Raw genomic sequence first — 17651 nt, forward strand, 5'->3', positions numbered from 1 at the left:
GCCCCTCAAATCCTACGTGTGGTTAAACGCTCTTACACCAACTAGCAGCCTGTTTGCTCCCTCCCTCGCCCAGAAGCATGCCTGCGTCATATGCCCCCCCAGCTCTCCTCTAGAGACATAAACTTCATCTTCACGTTATCTATGAAAGAGTATTTAAAGCCAAAACACACACACACACACACACACACACACAAACACATAGTTACACACACATACACAAACACATTTTCTTGTCTGCCAAGTATCAGCTACAGTGCAATTCTTAAAGAGGAGGTGTCAGTCCTTATACAAATGGACATCTACAGAAATATATATATAATTAAAAAAAAAAAAAAAAAGAAAAAAAAGCTCTCGACAGTTCCTTAACATCGGTGGCAGCATGCGTCACTGTAAATGCTAAAGCCGGCTGGTTTCCCTAGTAGTCTCTGCATACCTTGTTCATTGTCACTTGTTTTGAGGGACTCTTCAGACCAACTTCTATTGCTTTTGGCCTCTGACCTTTTCTTGGTGTGCCTTTCTTCTGTGAAGTCTTTGACCTTTGCAGTGGCCTCTGGCTGAACAGCCTCAGCTAAATCTTTCCTGCTTTGCCGGCCCAACTTGCCGGACGGGGATCTCTCTGGTGACACCTGCTGCTCCCATAGTTCCCTAAGATGCTGCAGGTGACGCTGCTTTTTGGGATGGAGCCCTGTTAATTCAATGCACACCTTCAGGTTGGTCACCTCATTACAATTGGGCTCTTCTAAGTGGTTAGAGGAATTGTTTGTCATTTCCCTCTCAGGCCAGTCATCTAATGGAAAAATAACTAAAAATTAATCAAAAAGCCCCCTCAACTTAAAACAAAAGCTACATTTCACTTTCGGGGCATATAGTCTCAGCTTTACCACCACACTATGCATTTTAAAGGTTCGCTCATTAAGGGTTACATGCACTACAGTAACTTGCACTGCTGTGGCTACAGTGTCCAACGACTAGTGCTTTACCCTTATATACCAAGTTTTTTATATATACATATATATATATACACATATATATACATACATATATATACATATATATAATTTTAAGTGAAATGACAGTGCTCACATTAGTAACTATCAAGTTCAAAAATGGAAACACATTAAGCCAAAGGGACGTTCCTTTCACAAGACATTCCTTGAGAGAGACCAAAGCAAAATGCTGTCTTACCTTTGGAGTTCTTCTTCTTTTTTGCTTTTGATATAAGTTCATCCTGCAGTTCATCCACAAAGTTTTCATTTTGGCTGCCATCATTTTGCACTCCGTCACCAGAGTGTTTACGCTTCCTGTCCAGACGTGGACATGGATGTTGGCCAATATCTTCTGTTGGCTGGTCTTCCACTTTTTCATATATAGAATGTCTCTCTAAATAACATTTCTCATTTGAGAGATCTTTTTCCTCTGGAGTTTCAAGAAAGTGACCTTGGTTGTTTTCTGTACTAGTAAAGTTACCTAAAAATGAAAAAAAATAAACACCACAAGACCTAATAAATACAAAACAATTCATTGTGAGAAAGCTATGCTCTCTGATCTCTTCAATGGCATCTCCATCATGACTTATGGCTCATGAGGCATGCAAATAAACACAAAATTGTACTTCGGAACAAGTCTCCTCTGGTCAGCCTAAGGCAGCAGTTTTTTCAACAGTTAAGTACAAAACCCCCAAAAGCGCGATACTTTGTGTTGTTTTTACATCAATTTAAGTAGTACAATATTCACAATACTTATATCCATAGAAACATCACAATACGCTTTTTTAAATAAAGAAACATCTTTAGACATTGAAAGCACAGACCCTTTTCAGAAAGCAACCTTGCCCCCCAAAACCGTGGTAAGTAATAATCCAAGCTCCACTTTGCAATGACTTTTTTTTCAAAAACACCTTCTGATGATAATAAAGTATTAGTCTCTCACTAATTCCTAATCCTTCCCTAACTTCTCACATCGAATTGCAGAGTCTGACTTAAAAGCGTTTGTCCCTTCTTCTGGAGATATAAATGGGATACAGAGCACGCGCGCACACACATACACGGGAATACCACTAAGAATAGCTGTGATATTTTGCAAAAAGCACTACTTGAATCCAAGGTTATAAAAAGGCTTCCTCACTTCAAGTAACCAGCCAGTCACTGTGCATTACATGATCTTTGTCACCTCCTTTTAAAAAAGGCCTCACTTTTTTCAGGGAATATTTCCAGCAGCAGAGAGCGGGTGATCTTTGAAAAGCTTACTAGAAACTAGTCTGACAAATTAGCCACAAAAACACCCACGTTGCCACACTTGCCCTAACTTCAGCTTTCCCTCTCCAATACCGTTCCCCCAAATTTAGAGACAGCTTAAGCAATTTTAAATGGATGCCTGACTTAAAATGACACTTAATCATCATCTTGAACAGGTATTTTTTCTTGGGTTTAACCAAACTAGCCGAGGCACAGTTAGGCAGACATGCGGCACAGACTGCAACACGGTTAATCAGCTTCCTATTTACAATTCTCACAAACAAGTTGGTTTTCCCATGTGTTTTAGCCCTCCTGGCTGACCAATACTCTTGCTGTATGTCTGCCCCTGTTTGGCAAACTGTCTGTATGCTCCATCCTACTTCCCCATGGCCCACTGTCCCTTTTCCTCTTCCTTCTCCTTGCCCTTCCTCCTTCTCCCACTTCCCTTCCTGCAAACACATCTGCTGATTTCCTACCCGGACTCCTGACAGCTCCATTTCCCTTCCCCCCCCCCGATCCTCCCCATCCTTACTCAGCCTCCTCCCCCGTACAGCCTGGCTTCAACTTCTGCTCTTCCCCCTCGCCAGGGCAGATGTGGCTCCCCTGCAGCCCCCTCTCCCCTCCTGTCCCCTCCGAGACCCACCACACCAGCATCCAGGCACCAGCAGCCCCTGGATGAAGCCCAACTCTGTCCCACCTTATCTTGAGAGCACCTTCCTGCAGCTCTGCCAACACCTTCTGGTTTCATGGCCGTCCTTGAAATACCTGTTGTCAGCAATGGAATGCTGGGGGGGCGGGACGGGGACGGGGACGGGGATGACTTCTCTGATGAGATTTTTCTTCACCACAACTTGGAAATGGCTCCAAGTAGCACCCAGGGTTCTGGAGATGTTTGCGGACACCAGAAGACACCCCAGCATCATTTTTACACTGCTTGGGAAGCTGCCTGCAGGGCTGCTTTATAAAACAGCAGAAGATATTTGGCCAAAAAAAATCAAAATGAAAATTGTATTTTTCCAGGCGAGCGGGACGCTTGGGCCATTCTGCTATTTGGCGATGCTCCTCTCCGCAAGGCCGTCTGGCCAACACCTGCTCCCTTCAAGACTTTAAAACACAGTTTGTCCCACTTCTTCCAGCCAGCAATGCTGACACATTCCAGAAAACAGGTGTTTTCTGGTATCTCAGAACTTACAGGTATCTCAGCTTACTATGACTGTGCCTCTAAATTGCCAGTGTCCCCCCAAACCAGAATGAATCTGGCAACACCCCGTGCTTGCACATCTGGCGTGAAGATGCTGCCCAACAGCTGTACCCTATAACCACACCAACAGCACCAGCAGTCCTGTTTCACACAGCATAAAAGAAGCTGGACCAGCCACATTGTAAGTATCACTTTAGAAATGCTTCTATCGGATTTCATTTTACATTTTTAATGCAATCTGCTATTCTTCCCCCTTTCATAAGGGAACATTATACTTATATGCTCAGTTTCAGATCAGGTAAGGGCTCCCTCCGCCACACTCCTCCTGTTTATAGCTTTTGCGTCTCCAGCAGTACCAGCAGCTACACGTCATGGTTCACGCCAAGAGTCACTAGATCGGGACAGCTTTCCTGCTCCTAGCACTGTCTGGCCTGAGAAAAGGCAGGCACATCCTGACCAATTCCCAAAGAAGCTTTTGCAGGGTCAGAGGAAGTAGCAGGCTGTAGGGGGGGGGTTGATGGTCTTAATCTTTGGGGCTTGCAGGAAACAGCAAGCTAATTCCAGCCTGCCACCACCGAAAGCGACCCGCTGCAGATTAATTCCTTCTCTATCTGCCACAGGACTCGGCACAAGGATGCCAAGCACCGCTCGCTCAAACCATCCGTGCTAAAAAATAAAAAGGAGGGGAGAGACATTTGCTGTAACCTTGCTAACAGCTCGTCACCATCGGCATTTCTCCGGGGCTCCACGTGCCAAGGACAACAGCACGCACCTATTGAAGTTTATCCAAAAAGCCCTCGCTGCCAGCAGCTCTGCGACACCTTTGCCTCCACTCTCCAGTCACATCTGAGGGGGAACCCTCAGGTGACCAGAGCTACGTCTCCTCGGCCGTCGAGCCAGAAATCCCTCTCGAGGACTGCCTGCTGCACGCGCATCTCTGAAATCCGTCTCGCTAGATGCGGTTAAGACCATTAGAGGAGCGACATCTCCGCACGTTAATCTGGGTTGTGTAATCATCCTGCATCGACATGGGAGGACAGCGACAGCGATGCCGGGGAGCCGCACGGGACGCGTCCTCGCCTATCTGCTCCACTGCCGATGCTCCCCGCCTCTTCTACAGCCAGATTTTCACCGTGAAAGAACAAAGGTCAGTCGCTGTTCGGGACACGGCATAACCCACAGGCTGGCAGGCTCTCTACGCAGCTCGCACGCACACGTCACACGCCCAGAGGTTTTTCCCCTTGGCACAGCAGCGACCGCCTCACGGAGCGCAGGCTCTATTAATATTTTACCACCGGATTCCACTCTGTCCTCAAACTGTTTTGCAAGCAACCCGGATCAGACGCGATGTCTCCCCAAATTAAGATATAAATGTCAACATGAAGCACAGCAACATAAGCATATCATGCACGCCCAACAAGGACAAGGAGAATTTATTTGCTTTTGATCCCCCCCGCCATGTATCTACAACATCCTTTTCTCCGCCCGAGGAAGAAAACAACAACAAAATACTTGGAGTTTTCATATCATCATTATTCAAACAGTGACGAGGTAGCCAGAAACACAGGATAAATGCGGAGTTCTCATAGCAACACACCTCTATGAGTAAGGAGATTAAAATCCTAAACGTGTTCCTTCCTTGAGCCTCCAGCATTTGCCAGTCTCACACCAGCTGTGAGAACCAGCACCAACAACTGAAACCATTTCTCACTGTCCTACCCAACTAGAAACAAGGAAGAATTAAGAAGACGCTTCTTCCCATATGGTCTCTGCCTGAAGCAGTATCTCCGTAGTGCAGGGGTTACAATCTCACGACAGTCAGTTACACGCACGCACAAACACACTACCCAAAAAAAACTTTCCTTCATTTTTCCATCTTCCTGTTGCTGTCAGCTGCTTGAGACCAGGCCCTCCCATGCAATGCAAACAAGGAAACACATCTTAGTGTTTAAGCTGCGATTCTTTTGTTCAAATAACATGGCAGCTAAAAACAGCCTTTCCTCTTCCCTGGAGCAACCTCTCATTGCATTCACTTATGCAAGGCACCCTTTATTCATCCCAGGACGGTAATGACTACCCAAATGCTAAAACCCAGTATTCAGCACGGAGATCACAACAACAGTAAGAAATTCCGTAAGTCACCTTCAGCATCCAATTCTGAGTATCCCATGGGGCAGAGGGAACCCAGCTGATTTCATTTTTCCCTCCAAGTACCTCTGCTTGGGAGCTTTCCACATTTGTTTCCTGCTGCCCAAGCCTACCGCACAGCACAAACAAGCAACCGCCATTCTCCCTGCACAGGCTTTTGTTTTTTCCCCTTTTTTTTTTGCACTATGTCCCATGGCAGAAAGGTAGTAACTGCCCAGGTCAAAGGACATGTTTACTGTCTCCATCTTTCATTTATTCAGGTATACACACAGCCCAGCGAGAAAAGAAAAGCAGGGGATTACCATGCAAAGGGACACCAGCACCTCGCTCTGACGCTGAAGATTGGCTCTAAAGGCTTTGGCACATTACACCATTTACTTTCACACATAGAAACTGCTTTAACTTTTTCCCCATGACCTCATGCCTCAAGATCAGGCTTTTAACATATCCAGTTTTATTCTTCCCAGCTAAGGCTTTTTTGGAAGCAAACGAAGGCACAATATCCGATGGGCAGTGTCTTCCTCCTAGAAAATTAGATAAACGGGTAAAATCACGCTCCCCGATCAAGAACTTCACAGCTTGTAGAATTTATTCAATCTTTCACACTCGGGTATGATTTTCAATACCACTAGAAGAGCTTTGTTATGAACCAACATGCGATCATCACATGCTCGTATTGATGCGCGTGTCCGTGCCAATAGCTTAAATCACTTGATCTCTGAACAATCCTATGACTCATGACATATGCATCCCATAATTTATCATGTTTGTGCTATGGAAATGCACCCGAGCAGCATCGCCTCAGCAACATTTACAAGTCACCTTGGCAACAAAGCAGCTTCGCGGCTGCTCTCAGAATGCCCGGCAAAACCTAAACGAGATGGGAGAGAATTAAAGCACTTCTACTTTACTCCTTGGCTTTAATTGCTCATTAATTAGCTAACACACGGCTACCTATCTTAATTTGGGCCTTTAAAAAAAAAAAAAAAAAAAAAACACAACCAACACACCACCTTTTTTACCCTTCTCCAGAAGGCACGATGAAGCTTAAGAAGACTCTCAGTACGGCAAAGCCATGCACCGCCACGGCAAAGCCATGCACCACCAAGTCAGAGGAAAAGTTTAAGGAATCGGACATTGTGCCTTTGCGTGCTTCCAAAAAAGTCTGTACACGTGCTATACAGCTAGGAAAATGAGCAAGTCCCAGGGCGAGCTAAAAAAAAGGGGCTTCCATCCCATCAGATGCCTCTGTAAGCATCACCTGCCTGTGTTATTTAGCCTTTTGCTAAATTGTTGTCATCATCACACTGGTAGATTTAGAGGAGCGGAGGGGGCGAGCAGCTGCTAGGGCCCCGATCGGCTCCTGTGCTCCAGGCCAGGCGCAGCCGCAGCTGCGTTGAGGCAGCAGCAGAGGAGCCCTGTGAGCCGGCTCTGTGCCACGATCACAGTTTCAGTTGCGGTTTTCCTCTTCCCCACCGACAGCAGGCAGGTAAAGTGCTCGCGGCGGGGGTCACACCTAAGAGCTCGCCGGTTTTGCTCCTAAATTCCCCGCTCACGCACGTAAAGGCACACCGCTTTGCTTTTAGCCAGCGCTGGACAAACGCTACGTAAAACGAGGCGAAACATCTTTTCAGCAGCAAGATTGCTTGCAGGAGGCAGAAAGGAAAACGGAAGAGGTTGCAAACCATCAGCTAGTTCCCGTTCGAGAGCTTTAAACCAAATGCACCAACGGCGTGGTTAGAAATTGGAGGGAAAGGGAAGGCAAGAGATAAGTAGCCCTGGCTCTCGCTGGTGATAAATGAAGGGGAAGAGCAGGCAGAGCACATCGCCCCTTTGCCAGTCACTCGGCGAGAGATGCATCAAGACCGCTGGCAGCTCAAGCCCCACCAGAGCCCAAGCCACTACACCAGAGGCATTCAAGAAGTGTGAAACTCGGCTTCCTGATTTATCAGCTGCTATCCCGAGGGGCAGGAGGTGAACCACCACGATAAAAAACTTTTACTGAGACCTCAATCTGTACCGGTAAGTATTTGCTGCTATACAGGCAGGCATACAGAAGAGGAGCTCCCTCAGCAGAACAGGTCTGCGCTTTTAGGAGTTTAGACATTCAGCCAAATTCTAAAATAGCCTGTTAAGTCAGAGCTAATTAGTAGAGGAGAGGAACGAACTAACATAAGACTGAACATACTTTCCCTGCTTCCAACAGTTACTTAATAGTCTCAAACACATTTTAGCCAGCAGATTCAAGTGCCGGAGACCTCACTAAATGATGAATTTAAGGACATACCGTATCATCAGCCTTTTGCAAGGATGGGGGGGGGGGTTCAGCAAACAACGCTCTTCCTCCCCGCAGCCCCCCAGCAGGCTCTCCCTCCCTCCCCTGTGTCCATCCCTCACCCCGCAGACCACCATCCCCCTCTCCTCTGCTGGACCCATCTTGCCCTGCAGCCAGAACAAGCTGGCAGGACCCCGCTGCTGCTGCTGCTCTTTACGCTTTCCAGCACACCCAGGGTGGGATTTAACAGAGCACATCACCAGGGCACCCTGAGCCCTCTGAAGAGCAAGGGAGGCTGCAAGGGGGAGAGCCGGGGCGGCAGCCTGCAGAGCTCTCAGCTTTGGCACACAGACCGCGAAGGCAGCAGTGCCTTCCTCCCCAAAGCTGCCTCGATACAGGTTGGAGAAGGGAAAGCCCGCCCAGCTTCCAGGGGCTCAGCCTGCCTCTCCCCACCCTGGTACCTTCTCCACTTCCACAATTAAAACTTTCCCTTGCTATTTTGCCAGGCCGATTTTGTTGAGGCTGTTATTTCAGTGACAGCAATACCACAGTAACTTGATTTAGGCGAGTAACTGAGCAAGTACGACTGACCAGCATGCTCTCTGCCAAAAGCATTAACCAAAGACCAGAACAATAATTCAAAGTTATTAAATTGCCTGAATTAAATTTTCTACTAGCCCTACTCATGAATCTCCACCTATGGAAGAGCACAGTTAACCACCGAGTTACACAGTGCATGCACACACACACGTATGATGCAGTCTGCAGTGTGTTTCCTCTTGTTCTGCAATGCTTTCAGCACAGATTTTTTTTTTTTTCTGAGTTGTGCAAAACGAAGTAGCAGCAGGAGGAACTGATCCATTCCTTAATTATACAGGTAAAAGAAAAAAAACTGGGAAATTGATGGAAGCCACATGCTTACCAAGAGTTCCCCAAAGAAGTGATTTTGCTTGCATACAGTAAAAAATCCCCTAATACCATTTATTGATTTATTTTTAAGTTTATCTTACTTTTAGGACAATGTTGCTAGCACGCATTTTCCACAGTCCTCTGACACCTTGCCACTGCCTAGAGGGAGCAGCCAGCCCCATGGGGAACTTCGCAGCCCCCCGCCTGCCCACGAGGACCTGCGCCAGCTGGCCACACACACACACACACCCACCCCCCAGCCACTGCAGCAAGAAGTCACCCAGACAAACTAGCTTCTCATCGTTCGGAGTTTTACGGCCAGCTTTTATGGATAAGCCAGCCTGGCAGATGACGTCCTTTCCCGCTCCCCATCACCCTTCTATCCTCCATCCTTGCTTTGCCTGAAAGCTGCAATCCTGGCATCTCCCAGCGCTACAGCAACTTCAGGAAGCTGAACTCCTTCTTGCCTCTCTCTCTTCTCCCACCTCCTTTCTGCATTTAAAATATAACCTTGGACCTTTGCTTTCACTAGTTGATGTGGTACCCCATCAATTAAAAGGACAATCTCTTTAAGACAGTAACTTCGGTGACAGTTAACTATTTCCTGAAAAGCAGGTACAGCTGTAACCAGTAACTTGCAGACCCCAAAACAAGCACAGAGAGCACCAGCCGCGGCAGCTCCGTACCTGCAGAGGCTGAGGTCAGTGACTTTAACCAGCAACACCGCGAGAACACGAAGATTACGCTGCCCGCGCAGCTCTGCTGCAAGCTGCCGCGGCACAGAGACACGCACGCGCTTCAGAAAGCCATCTAAATTCGCTTACATCTGTCATTGTCATTTTGGTCAGCAATGGCATCTTCCAGAGCGACAGACTTTGGCTTCTTTTCACTGTTTCCTTTCAAGTTTTCCCAGTCTGCCTGGCTGAATCTGCAGACCTCTGAGTCTTTGGTAGCTGTTTGGCCTTCTCTCTCTTTCATCTCCAACTCTGAGAAGCGCATCATTGCACGCTAGAAAGAGAATTGATATGAAAAAAAAAGTCTTGCGATAAAAGCTACTTCATTTACCTTACCTTATATGAAAGCATTTCCAAAGAAAAATCGGCTCAAAACCAAGGTTTCAGATAGATAGCTAGGGTAGGATTTTAACACACCTGACTTGTAAAACAGTGTTCTAGCATCTATATGCAAATAGCCACACAATTCTTTCATATATAAGTGCATATATATATAAAAGATATATATAAATGTATACTGTATATAAAACAAAAACATTCCGTTTTGGAGGTAAAAAGAGACAAAAACAAAAAGAAAAAAAAAACAACACAAAACCGTACAATGAATAAAGACGACCATGGCCCACAAACTTCCCTTTGTGTATTTGGAAATGAAATTTAACTCAAAGGTTTATGTAAGAGTCTAGTAATAAAAATTTGAAGAACTGACCTCACAGTAAGCAGCAGGTAGACATAAAATACTGTCCTCTTGTAATCCTTCCATCTATGTAATTAAAATGGGCACTCAATGGATCATTTAGATAATTTCATCCATTTTTATAAGCATAAACCAATTCTTTTCTTAACAATGCAAAACAATTTGGCTTAACTCATCCCTTCATTAAAAGTAAAATACCTTAAGGATATTCCTATACCATATCTGTCTCTCATCCCTCAGCATCAACCTCAATACCAGTCCTACTCTTTCCTACGCGTCCGCTTGGCGCAAACGTTGCCCGCTAATACATGGCTGCGACTCCTCGCCATCAAACGGCACGTTTGGCATACTAGTCACAACGTCTGGGTACGCTTTGCTAGCTGGCACTACAGGCCAGCTGAGAAATTACAGCCATCGCTAGCGCCAAGGTAACATGCATGCCTGTCCGACTCCCCTCCATAACTGCGCAAACATTTCATACGTACATTAACATTTTTATCAGATCTTAGTAAAAGCCCTTTAAAGCTTACTAGCGCGTACATACGTAAAAGCCATACATACTATTCTTTACATCGCCTCGCTCTCATTAACAAACTTACTTTGCTACTTAAAACCGTTCCTGGCGAGTACGCCCTAACAAAAAAATTTCTGGTTTCCCCACCTGCGTTGCTTCTCTCAACTTTAATACTTGACTGCGACTTGCAACAGAGAAATATCGACAAAAAGCGCGGCGGTCGTTGGACCGCGCGGACTCACCTGCAATGCCCGCTGTTCCCGGCTGAGCTGGCTGGAGTCTGCGTACAGTTCAGTCGTCACACACTTGAATCGATCACCTACGTAACCGGCAGAGTTTGCGATCCTCTTGGCCAACTTAGACGGCTTAGGTTTCAATATTTTGCCATCGGCAGATTCTGCGTCGTCGGCTCCGTCTTTGGTATAGGTCTGGTTGGTGTCGATGCTCGGCGGCGCGGTCCCCATGCAGAATGGCTTAGCGTCCTCCTGCACCTTGCCAAAAGCCAGAGCTGGAGCATCGTTCTCGTGAGCACTTTCCAAGAAAGCAGGCGAAGGCTGGACCGTCACTCTCTCTTTAGGCTGGCTCACAGATAAATCTTCTTTCCTTAAGCCGAAAACCGATGAACTCTGGGCTTGCTTGAAATTATAGGTTTCGTGAAGATCATTATTTCTTCCAAACTCCTCTCTCATTACAATAAAATCTCTGTGCTGCGACGCCTGCTCTACCTTGTGCTTTGTAGGGTCATTAGCCTGATTACTGCTTTCCGTAGCAAAGCTGGCTTTCGTTACGTTTGCTTCGCTTTTAGCCTCTTGCTCGTCTCGCAGAATATCCGGGAAGAGGTGTTTGTCGCTTTTGGCCGAGTTTTTACCGTGGCCAGAGCTCTGGTGCAATTTCATGCTCTTGTCGCCGGGTACTTCGAAATGCATCTTCCCGCTGCTCTCCAGGAGCTCCGGCAGCCGGCCCCGCAGAGCCGGGTCCTCGTAGCGGACCCTCTCGTGAGACCGTGACCTCCTTTCCGCCTTCTCCTCCTTATTGATCTCCAAAGCCGAATGCTGCAGTAGCATGGGGTGCACCATCCCCATCCCCAGCGCGTCCTGGTATGTCATGAACTCCCCCCGCCCCGCCGGCAGGCTGTAGGGGAGGCCGGGTTTGGGAGCCAGGTGGCCGGGATAGAGGCTGCCGTTGGGCAGCAAGACGGGGTGTGGATACACGTGTCCTTTCCCATGGAGGGAGAGAGGGCTGATGGCTATCCCCTCCGGCACTGGGTATGGGAGGTAACTCCTGGGGTAGGGCAGAGGCGGGGAGCGAAACGCCTCGTTGGGTGGCAGGAAGATGGGGCTGGAGGCCAGGGCGGTCTCGCTCGCCTTGAAGTTGGCTTCCTGGCCGCAGGATTTGGCCACCTTGTTGCTGTGTTTCGCAGGGGTGGCGACGGGCTGCCCGACGTGCTGTATGACCGAGGCGGTGCTCTCCGCAGAGCTCCTGGCCGTCTTGGCGCAATCCACGTTGGCGTTGGGAGCCGGCGACGCCGACGCCGGCCGCCCCCCCGCCGACACCGTCCCCGAAATGCTGCCGACGACCGCCTCCGTGCCGCCCATCCTGGGGCAGGAGGAGCTCCGCTGCTGAGGGATCACCCAGTCCAATGCCTTGTTTTTCAGCTGGATGCTCTTCCCGCTCTCCTCGCCGGGGCTGGGACCGGGAACGATCCAGGAGGATGGCGCCGTGCTGATAATTTCAGGCCTGTAGATGGGGCAGCCGTTCCCAGGAGAAATGGTTTCCTTCTGAACGATGTCGCTGCCGGGCAAGTGCGTCCCCCCTCCCGCCCTGCCGTGCACCAGCACCGTCGGTGTCATTTTCTTACCGTGGTCTGACTTGCCGGCGGTTTCCGCGTCGACAACTTTCGCCGACAAGTCCAGCGGTTTGTCGGTGACGTCTTTGGTCGGGGTCTGCTTTTCCAGGAGCGGGGGGGACCTGCCATCTTTCCGGTCGTGGCCAGCTTTCCGCGCGTGGGGGGCGGCCGGCAGGGGTGCCTCCCCGGCGTCGCTGCCTTTGGGAAGTTTCCCGTTGGAGAGGCGGGAGGGCGGAAATTCGCCGCCGACGTTCACGTAGGGCTTTGGGAGGGTAACGGCGGAGGAGGGAGAGGTGGTGATCCTGGGGAAGTGTTTGTGGAAATCGGTGTAAGCGTCCCCCACCTGGGCGGGCAGGGGGAGGCGGGGGGACGGCCGGGGCGAGTGCGGCAGCAGGAGCGCGGGGTCCGCCGGCATGTTGGCGGGGGCCGGCTTGGCGGCGGGGACCCGGGGCTGCTTGCTGCTCTGGATGTGGGGGTAGGCGTGCGCGTCGACGGGGTTGCCGGGGCTGACACCCATCTTCCACGACAAGCTCTTATCCGGACAGTGTACCAAAGGCGGGATGGCCGGGGAAGCTGAAGCAGTCGAGAGCCTCATGGGCGACGCCAGCGACGAAGGGATGTGGGGGGCAACGTAGTGGGAGGGAGGCAGGTATAAAAAACGTTCACCGTTCGTACATACGGGCGAGTAAGCCAGGTGCTGCGGTAAGCTGTAGGTGGACTGCTGAGGTAGCAATGCCTTGTACATGTTCAACGAATACTTATTTGGTGAGTCAAGGAAAGGGTATATGGTGGGCGTCGCGCCCTCCATATAGGGGTTTACCCAGGGGAGCCTTAGGTAACTAGCACCATTGACACCGAGGGGACTCTGCTTGTCACCCGCAGCTCGGTCCAAACCCAGCGTCTCCCCCGTCGGGACAGAGTTTTTTTGTATTCCAGGTGGCGTTTTGTATATAGCGCTGAAGCCATTCGGGGCTTTTCCAGAGACAGCTGCGTTTTCTACTGCTTCGGGGGGATTAGACTTAAACTGTATCTCTGGATTTCTTTCAGGAGTAAATCCGAGCCCGGCTATCGAACTCGTAGCATCCCGTGATTTTTCTGAGCCGAGTCCGCACAAGCTGGAATAGACAATGCTACTGGGGACTCTGAGTCCTTCTCGCATGAGTCCAGACCTGTCCATACTCAGAGCTGCGAGACTGTCAATGCGATGTGCTGTAGTTGCATCCACCTTTACAGAACAAGAGGTATGTTACTTTCACGTGTCATTAACATGACTACTGCTCAAGCTACAGATCCATCAGCATTTTGGAAGAGAAACAATACCAATGCAAACACACTGTTTGTCACGACAACGTACAGAGGCTGATCGCACTGGAAAATGGGAGAACGGGAACCTATGGAGCAATATATATCACCACAAATGTCAATATAAATCTCCCTGCATCCAAAATTCACCAGCTAGAAACAAAGGCATGAGGACCCATAGCCCAAGCAGCCAGAAGTGGCCCAGAGACGATGCTCGGTGGCACCGCTCCAGCACGGCAACCGGCTCCTCAGCCCCAGCCCTGCCAGAGCAAGAGGACGTGGGCTGTAGCATTGAGAGCAGGAAGAGAAGGATGGAGAGCCCCTCCTCCTCCTCCTTCTCCTTCTCCTCCAGGACCTCTCGCTCCGCTGCAGCTCTGCTCCGGGGCTCGCCACCGCCACGCGATACATGGGGCGAGGCGTCTGAGAACGCAGCACGAAGAAAGGTCCGCTGCCAAATTTCTTCCCCACTCACCGCTCCCCACGTACACTCAAAGGCAAAAACCACCAACTTTGCTGAAACGTTGATGTACTTAATGCTTACATGAACTATTTTTGTTACGCATGCCAGTATGCTGCGTGACATTATTCATAACAGAGCTAAAGTAAGAATATGATGTCATACGACGACACACACCACAAAGTCAGCGTCAAGAGATTAATGAGATAAATAAAAAAAGCCCCATTTCACTGTTTCACAGAAACAACTCGCATGTGCCCAAGCCCGGCTAGAGCTGCAACAGAAAGGTGTTTTAATCATTTCTCCAAATGGATCATGTGATAACACCCAGGGGCAGGAGTCGGAGTGTAGAGGACAGGCATGGATTCAGCTGCAGCATGAAGCTATTAACTTCTTACCACACTGTGGTTCAGGTGATTTTCTTCCCTCAACTCCAGTCTGCTTTTCGGTGCATCGCCATCGTTAACGGGAATTTTCCTATTAAAAAACAGCAGCTTACTATTTGAAAACATCCTGCGCATCTCAGATCAGGACAAGATTATATCACCTCTGTATTTTGATTCCCCTAGAGAAGTCCCATATGATACCGTATTTATCCTTCTGCGTACCCATGCACAGCAACTACTTTAGAAAGCAAGGACCGTTTGAAAATAAGCATAGAGGGTTTTGACACAAAGAACACACCGAGCACATCTCAGAGCAGCCTCTTCCAATGCAAGTGATTTTTGTCAAGGTCTTCTCTTTCGCCCCTTGCCCTTTTCTTTTTTCCAAGGAGAGAATATCCCATTTTAAACATACCCTGTTCATGTACCATCCATAAACACTGTCGAGGAGAAAATTAAAACACACACGCTAATATCATACGAACGTCAGCTGTCCCATGCTAAAGAGGGAGCTGCACATCTGTGCCATACCAGTGTTGCAGCACTGGGACTTGTTATCACAGAAAGCACCAATAAAGAATATACCTTAGTGCCAAATTTCAAATCCCAGGGATAAAAATCACTGACATGCAGCAGAAGGAAAGTTTCAGCATTACCCAAAAGAACTCCTTTCAATCAAAGTGCTTAAAGGCACATCATCACCTTAAAGTAGACATGCGATTTTAACGTATTTGTTTTTAAAAGAGTCACCTTTCCTGCAAGTAGCACGTAAAATTATTATCCCTAAATAACTGGGAGGAAAGTGGGGAGGGAGGGAGCGAGAGCAGAGTGAGACATTTGGCCGTTTTCCTTCAGCTTATGTTTGCAAATAGCATTCCCTACAAAGACCAAAAACTTTCCCCAGCTTCTCGGAGGCTTTTCACACAACAGTGAGAACACGGGCTCAAAGAGAAGACAGAAAAACACTAAAACCACACAAAATTGGCACAGAGAAGCACAGGCGTACCTGCAGCTTCTGTTCAGTGTCATTTTGCTTTTTAAAAAGCTGGGGTTTAAGGGAAGAGGACACTGGCCAGTACGTGCGTCACCCCATTGAAAATTATTAAAGACTGTAATTTTAATCATCAAATGAATGATATTGAGCAGGGGAAAAGGAGGGGAGGAAGAGAAATTCCACTTGTGGGAGACGGAAAGGCCGCTGTTCCTATCTCACAGGACAAGCTGTTGGTCCGAAGGCAGGGAACGCCACGTCGCAGGCAGGAGCCCCTCTGCTGTAGAGAGTCACCGCAAGAACACGTGCACTATTTGGTTTAATTCCCCTTCACAAATACGAAATAATAAATTAATTGTAAAAGCGCGTTTAAAGGCTGCTTTGGGGAGTAATCTCTTTAAAGGGCGTCCCCGCTTCACTGACCCAGCTTGCCTGTTAAATAGTAAATCAGCGGCTGCTCTACCGCTCTCAGGCACGTCTTGTTTCTCCCCCCCTGCCCTCCCTCCAAGCTGGGCTGATCTCGATGCAAGGCGGCAGCTATCTGCTCCAGTATTAGGGAAGCAAGCAAACTACGAGACCTCACGCTGTAGAATTACAGTGTGGTTTAACTTGCCAGAAGCTTAAATATTTACCTGTCTTCATTAATTCCACACATGCGGACCCTTTCATTGCTCATCCAGCTATGAACGTTGCCATACAGGGGAGTTGCAGAAAGCATGACGTCTTCTTAAAAATCGTCGCTTTTCTTCACGGTTTTATATTCTATTTTAAAAAAAAAAAAAGAGAAAAGAAAAAAAAAGTTGAGCGGATTTGTCTAGGAGGAAGTGCAAACATCACGGCGGAGCAGCCAGCCTCCCTCCGGGTAATTAATAATGAATGCAGGATTGGTGCGGGGAGTGAGCTGCCTACGTTAACCGCTAAGGGAGATACCCTGCAATAAAGGAGCAAATTGAGGGCATTTATAGGTCAGAGGAGATGGATCTTTTCCCCAGCGCACATCCAGAAAATTAAGAATCATTCCAGGCTATCAACAAATAAAAGTTTCTCCACTGCATTTCATTTCCACAAGAAATAACTCAGCCGGCCAAGTATACACCAGTCCCCAAACCTTCATCTCACATAGGCTGAACCAAGGAGGGAGACCCCACGGGCTGGGGGAACATGCGAAACTACCCACCGGCGCTCACAAAAGCCCTGCATTAGGAACACACAGGAGCAGGAGTGCATCGCAAGAACAGCCACATACCGTGTGTATTAGCTACGCTGATTGCTGATAAAGCTTTCACACGAGGACTTAAAACTGAAAAGACGCTGCTACAGAAGGGATCTAAATAAAAACCTCCCCTTTAGCGTCTGCACATGACTAACTTGGAGAAAGGGGTTAAAAATAGTAAGTGGGTTGGCGAGCTCCCCACCCCTTGATTTGATTAAGCACTGAGCCCTGGTGGCTTCTGCATCGGAGCTGCTGCTGCTGCTGCTGCTGCTGCTGCGAGTGCTTTCAGTAATTCAATGATGCCTGCTCACTCCAGGGAAAGAAATCATTAGCGGGCTCGCTGGAGAAGTATTAGCAGTCCAAGAGGATCGGCGCTGTGTGCAGCCAGAGAGGCAGGTGAAAGGTAACTGCATTTTCGCGTCCAGCGGCGGAGAGGGAAAGGCTTTTCCTCCCCTCTACCTTGCCTAACGCCACCTCCACTTGCATTAAATTCTAGTTTGCTGCATGAGCGAAGTGTCAGGACAAGCTGCGTTTTATTAACAGGATTATCGCGGCGCATGATTTATTCCAGTGCAAGATTTTAATTGCTCTTCGGAGGTTGAGTCGTTTCTTTTGACTGAGCTTCAGCCTGCATCCTGCTGCTAAATGCTGCGTTAATAAGTAGGGGGAGCCTTTAATGCACAGGATATCCCTCAGCTCTTCCTCTCTCACAAAAATAGAAGCCTTTAAGCGGGAGGCATGATACTC

The 17651-nt window shown here is 48.4% G+C and overlaps 1 protein-coding gene across 5 annotated transcripts in view; it reads right to left on the reverse strand.

Moving 5' to 3' along the window:
* The window catches only part of BCOR (BCL6 corepressor), a 40026-nt gene extending 23579 nt beyond the window's left edge, over positions 1 to 16447 (reverse strand). The window contains exons 1-7 of one of the 5 annotated variants that reach the window (XM_050909043.1): positions 16324 to 16447; positions 14716 to 14794; positions 10955 to 13783; positions 10211 to 10264; positions 9592 to 9775; positions 1186 to 1467; positions 434 to 685 (exon numbers count right to left, since the gene is read on the reverse strand). In XM_050909043.1, coding sequence (XP_050765000.1) covers positions 434 to 685; positions 1186 to 1467; positions 9592 to 9775; positions 10211 to 10264; positions 10955 to 13783; positions 14716 to 14794; positions 16324 to 16409 — 3766 coding nt within the window. In that variant the 5' untranslated portion in view covers positions 16410 to 16447. Of the gene's footprint in view, positions 1 to 433; positions 788 to 1185; positions 1468 to 9591; positions 9776 to 10210; positions 10265 to 10954; positions 13784 to 14715; positions 14795 to 16323 lie in introns of all 5 variants that reach the window. The other 4 variants (XM_050909027.1, XM_050909049.1, XM_050909035.1 and 1 more) reach the window with 4 other exon arrangements.
* Positions 16448 to 17651: the final 1204 nt, after the last annotated feature.

The sequence above is a fragment of the Gymnogyps californianus genome, chromosome 1, assembly GCF_018139145.2.
Source record: "Gymnogyps californianus isolate 813 chromosome 1, ASM1813914v2, whole genome shotgun sequence".
NCBI lineage: Eukaryota > Metazoa > Chordata > Aves > Accipitriformes > Cathartidae > Gymnogyps > Gymnogyps californianus.